This window comes from Sander lucioperca, chromosome 5 (genome assembly GCF_008315115.2).
Source record: "Sander lucioperca isolate FBNREF2018 chromosome 5, SLUC_FBN_1.2, whole genome shotgun sequence".
Taxonomy (NCBI): domain Eukaryota; kingdom Metazoa; phylum Chordata; class Actinopteri; order Perciformes; family Percidae; genus Sander; species Sander lucioperca.
This window is the reverse complement of record NC_050177.1, coordinates 27,338,758-27,344,790: the sequence shown is the minus strand read 5'-3', so window position 1 is coordinate 27,344,790 and position 6,033 is coordinate 27,338,758. Positions and strand designations below refer to the sequence as shown.

General features: G+C 36.9%; 1 protein-coding gene across 1 annotated transcript; it reads right to left on the bottom strand.

Annotated features, from left to right (window-relative positions):
* Nucleotides 1-4,645: 4,645 nt before the first annotated feature.
* LOC116057885 (olfactory receptor 11A1-like) lies at nt 4,646-5,575 on the bottom strand (the record flags this gene model as incomplete). The annotated part of the gene is made up of 1 exon (XM_031310469.2): nt 4,646-5,575. A coding segment is annotated over one exon (930 nt), but the record flags the coding sequence as incomplete, so codon positions are not given.
* Nucleotides 5,576-6,033: the final 458 nt, after the last annotated feature.

The following is a 6,033-nucleotide window of genomic DNA, read 5'->3' as shown; positions in this document are numbered from 1 at the left end:
ATTATGACAGATACCTTGCTATCTGTTATCCTCTGCAATATGACACTTGTATGACATCTAACAAAGCGGTTATTCTAATTATTGTTGTATGGTTGTACTGTTGTTCAACATTCTTAATCAGTTTATCCTTAAACATCCGTTTGACTTTTTGTGGAAACATCATCGACAGGTTGTATTGTGATAACTACATTGTTGTTAAGTTGGTCTGTTCCGACATCAAAGTGAATAACATTTATGGACTTGTTGCCACTTCTGTCTCCATATTGGTCCCTCTGGTTTTAATCCTTTTCTCTTATGTGAAAATTCTTAAAGTTTGTTTTTTCTGGAGCTAAGTTAATTCATTACAAAGTGTGCCACTTGTGTCCCTCTGGACACAGTGACGATGACTCTGCACCATGCAAAAGTAAACGCCACATAAAATATTAAATGAAGTGTTCACACAATACAGTAAAGTGAGCTATTTAAATTAGCTGGATACATGGTTAAACCTCATTAGCTTTTTACAGTGTATCTCGTATGTACCTCGTCCACAGCAATCCCACCAATCAGTCCCAAAATGTCCCAGTTAGAGAGTAAGTGCTGTAAACATATTCTTTGTAAATCTTTACAATAATTCCCCCAAAGAACCAAGCAGGCCTGCCTTGTTGCAAGATACCAATTTTCTTCAAACCTGACATTTTCAGCGTGTAACTTGCTATCTCAAAGTTTGTTGTTGTTTACAGAAGCGAACAGAGTTTTAGAACGGAAACACAGAGAACACAGACTCAGGCTTTATCCGGGAAAACAACTGCTTGCACTTAGATAAAAATCATCAGTCAACCTCTCGTAATGGGTTTACTTTTCTTTTGTAATAGCCTGTTCAGTCAGAGGTTAAACAACACAGACTGGTGATAGGGGGACTTGCCCACTCCATCAACTTTACTAGACCTGGCACCAAAGTCTGGCACCAGTAAACAATTCTAATGATGTACAACTCTTCCTTCTTTCTCTCTTCCTGTGTCTCAGCTGCTTGGACAGCTCGTCCTGTTTCCAGGTGGTCTCTCTGCTGAAAGCTCTGGCTCAGGGAGGACGGACCGTCATCTGCACCATCCACCAACCCAGCGCCAAATTGTTCCAACTCTTTGACAAGGTCTTCACACACACACACACACACACACACACACACACACACAGAACTACAGGTTTAATGAATAATATCTGGGTTATAAGGACTGTTAACGTTAATCAAAACAAGCAATCATACACCGCAGAACCCCAGTAAATCTGATGGATTGAGATATGGATATAACCTCACACAACCCCACTTTAAAACATTTGAACTATGCAAAACTGAATCCTCCATTTTTATTAGGGCTGCAACTACTGATTATTTTCATTGTGGATTAATGTGTGGATTATTTTCTGAATTAATGGATAAATTGTTTTGGTCTATAATATGTCAGAAAATGGTGAAAAATGTGGATCAGTGTTACCCAAAACCCACAACTCAAAGATATTCAGTTTACTGTCACAGAGGAGAGAAGAAAGTTTTACATTATTTTCCTAAAAAAATGATAGATTAATCTACTATCAAAATAAGTCATATAATAATAAATAAACAAGACAGTTTTAATTTGATTATGTTTTAAAGTATTTTTAGGATGCTTTTTGTCCATCACAATGAATAAAATAACATAACATAATTTCAAACCGAAACATTCATATGTTTCATCATTTAGTGAGACAGTTTATCGCTACAATAATAATCAATACTGTTGCTGTATATTATAAATGAACTGCCTCTTTCTGTAATTTACATCTTTATTTATTGTTTCCGTCTCTTATTTCTCAGGAAAGTTTATTGTCTGAAGGTTGTCACAGTTTCTCGCCCAGCTGCATGACACAGTTCTCCATCCTGTTCAGGAGAACGTTCTTTAGCATCCTCAGACATGGTGAGACCTCAGACTTGGTGAGAAAACATACAGCGACACCCACCCACACACACACACACACACACACACACACACACACACGCACACACACAGGTTTGTGGCACTATCTTTGTGGGGACCCGTCATTGACATAATGCATTCCCTAGCCCCTTACCCTAACCTTAACCATCACAACTAAATGCCTAACCTTAAACCTCACCCTCACCATAACCTAATTCTAACCCTAATCCTAAAACCAAGTCTTAACCCTCAAACAGCCCTTTAAACTTGTGGGGTCCAGCATTTTGGCCCCACAAAGCTTTTGGGACCCCACAAGTATACTGGACTCCCGGTTTTTGGACCCCATGAATATAGTTAAACAAGCCCCCCCACACACACACACACATAAACACACACACACACACACACATAAAATAGGAAAAAAGTGTTGCACACTTTGGCTCCGTATGCATATCTCTTTTTATATGTATGATGACGTTTCGGCCCTAAGGCCTTCTTCAAATGGGTGGTGATGGCGCAATGGATATGACACATGCCTTTGGTGTGGGAGATCTGGGTTCAATTCCCACTGCGGTACATCAAACAATGTGTCCCTGAGCAAGACTTAACCCATAGTTGCTCCAGAGCTATGTGGCCTCTGACATATGTAGCAAATTTAAGTCGCATTGGATAAAAGCGTCAGCTAAATGACATGCAATGTAATGTAAAAATCAATCAACAATCAGAGACAATCAGAGCTTCTAAAGGGATATGAGGGAATAGTTGGTTTTTTTTCCACAAGAAACCTTCTGGTGCACACAAGAAACCTTCTGGCGCGCACAAGAAACTATGTTATGATAGTGAAATCATAGCGTGTGCTCCTGAGAAAAGTGTCTCTTGCCCACAAGAAAGTTTCATGTGTGAACAAAAAGAAGAAAACCAAAACTAAACGTTTTAGTTACAACATTTCATTATTGTTCCGGTGCCGCTGGAGGATCCGCTAGATGTCCCTTCTTTTCGGCCGGATGTCCGCCACCTTCCGCTTTCTTTGTGTTGGCATTCTAAACTCCAGTGGATTTATGAGGACTATGTTCCTCAGATCGCTGCAGGGTAAATCCAGACAGCTAGCTAGACTGATAAAATACTGATTGATTAAATCCCGATATTTAATTTTTAGGGTCTCCATTATAAAGGTAGAGTGAAGATATAGTAATCCATGTCATATATAAATAACGCTCCAAAAAATTTTGGCTAGGGAAAAACTGCCATGGCCATTTTTAAAGATGTATGTGTTGGGTTACTCTTTATTGTTTTGATGGCTGTAGCGTGTTCCTGTTAAATAACAAAGTAAATTAATGTAATTCGTCAATTCTTAACGTAAACATTCATATTTTTAAAAATGCACCAGGTATGAGGGTTCTTTGTATAATTTACAGCATTAGTTTTCTGAGACTGTCTTTTATATCACTTAAATTGGTATTTTAACAGAAACATATCAAATTAAATCAAATCAAAGTGGGAATACCCAGCCCTCCTTGTTATTTGTCTGTATTTGGGACCAGCCTTTATTTGTGATGACCACACCGTTGGCTATTGTGGCAAATGGCCTTAGCAAAAAGAATAAACGCTCTAGATGTTGTGGTTTGCATTTTAATTTTACTCTAGTAAACTAGTACCATGGAAACAACGATCTCCCGTGGCCATTACAGAAAGGACAGGATTCTGAAAGCATGCTTGTAATACCTGGGTGCAGTGTTGGGTATGTTATGTCAGGCTTAGGGTTGAGATTCTGCACCAGGGCCCACAAGGCCTCCCCTGAGGCCATTGGCTGACAGTTCCCACACAGTTATACTCTGCCACTATAAGACAATCAGTACTAGTTTTGTTGATTAGATAAGAGTTTGCAAACATTACAATGTTGGGATGTGACCGGCATTAACTATCATTAGCCCGTCACTTGCCAAGACACCTGCCCTGGTTCCCAGCACAACTCAACGTCTCTCACATGGCCATCTTTTCTAGTTTCTACATAATTTTCCTAAAATGTAGGGTTTTCCTTATCATTATGAGGCTTAGGCGCAACACCCAAGCCTTTTTTGGACATAACCTGGGCCGAATTCATGTAAAATCAATGTGTGCATCAAAACTTCTCTCAGATCTAATGATTGTAGATGGTCCCCAGTGGACTTCTGTAGCAAGTTTTCTCTTTAAGCCTTTTGAGTGTTTTTTTTTTTTTTATTTTCTGCTCTAGCTTTTCCAACGTTTTAGAAACATATATGGTAATAATAATGGTTCAAAATGATGTATAATTGCACTTTATTTTAATTAAAAAAAACATCACATTTTCTTTAGGAAGGTCCTCAATATCTTTAAAAGTTTCATATCCCTAAAAGCAGTACAACCTAAGCCAAACGTTTAATAAATAAACCAATAATAATAGTCAATAAACCATAATACTTATTAAAATTATTAAAATTGCATCATAAATTAAAAAACAACAAATCTGACATGTTTTCATCAGACTTTTATCAGATAAACACGCAAACATAATACAAATTATTTCTTGACAACCCATAAGTTATTTGAACTATTTAAATTTTTGTTTTTGAGAAATGCACATTTTTTATGGGCATGAATGGTCAAAAATTATGTGAAATTGCATTTTGTTTTTATTGAAAACCTAGCAAATTTAATTCACAGGGGCTGTAACCAGCAATTTGATCTTTAACATTAGTTTACATTTTACCAAAGATAAGACTTTTACATAGGCTACGTATTTTAGACATTTGCAAACCAAACATTAAAGGGTTAAAGATTGGTTGGCAGGTCAGAAAGTATATTGACAAAATAATACGCAACATCATGGGTACACTGCTCATATTAAACCTGCTCTGTACTATTTCAAAGAAAGAACCAAAGAAAAAGTTGAGCAGGGAAGCAAGGTGAGGTGTGCAGGTACTGAGAGCTTTCTGTCTGGTCTGTTTAGAACCAGAATAACACACTTTAAGAATCCTCATATAAGTGTGAAGAATTACGATGAGAGGACAAAAGACTACAAGACAAGTGATAAAGAGTCCTTGAATGTTGTTCACTGTGGTGTCAAAGCAGGCCAGTTTGACAATAGAGTAGTTGTCACAGTAAACTTTGTTAATGATGTTCCCACACAGCTGTAAAGAGGAACTCAAAGATATTGTGACAGCAACTTCAATAAATGGGAATAACCATGTTAGCGCAATAAGCATGGCAACCTTGTTATATGTCATACGTGTGTTATATTGTAGAGGATAACAGATAGCAAGATATCTGTCATAAGACATGACGGATAAATTAATAAATTGTACAGTTGCATATGCAAACACACAATAAATCTGCAGGAAACAGAAGGGAGCATAAATAATGTGAATGTCAGAGAGGATCTGAACCAGAAGGAATGGAAACAATACTGTACTACCAAACAGTTCATTTACAAACAGGCTGCACAGAAAAATGTACATAGGTTCATGTAAGCTTCTGTTCTTACAGATAACCACAATCAGCAAAAGATTGGCACAAATAATTACAGCATAAAAACAGATAATAATCGTGAACAATAAGTATTTAAAGAGCCCAATGTCAAAGTATGCACCAAAAGTGAAATATGAAACCTGTGTAAAGTTTGTCATGATCAATCAACAATCAATTCTTACAATAACACAGATTCTCCAAACTTACCATCTCTCTTATTTAAAGTCAATATAATGTTAAGATTAGAAATGACAAAACACAGTTCATGACATTGCATGATACCTTACATTGATCTGCAGTGACTGCTTTGCAACTGAGATGAAACTCTCCGTCTGCTTTTTTAAACTCTTCAAGTCAGAGGATGTGAACATCAGCAGTCTGGCGTCATTACCATGGGACACATCTAACCAGTCTTGCATAAAGTACTCAAGAAATACTTGAGTAAAAGTACAAGTATCTTCCCAGAAAATGAATTAATAAGTTAAAGTTAAAGTCACATTTTAGAATATTACTTGAGTAAAAGTCTCAAAGTATCTGATATTTACTGTATGTATTTTTTAGAAGTAAAATTAAAGTAAAACTTTGAATATGAACTTTATTGTGGCTTCCTTATAGTAAT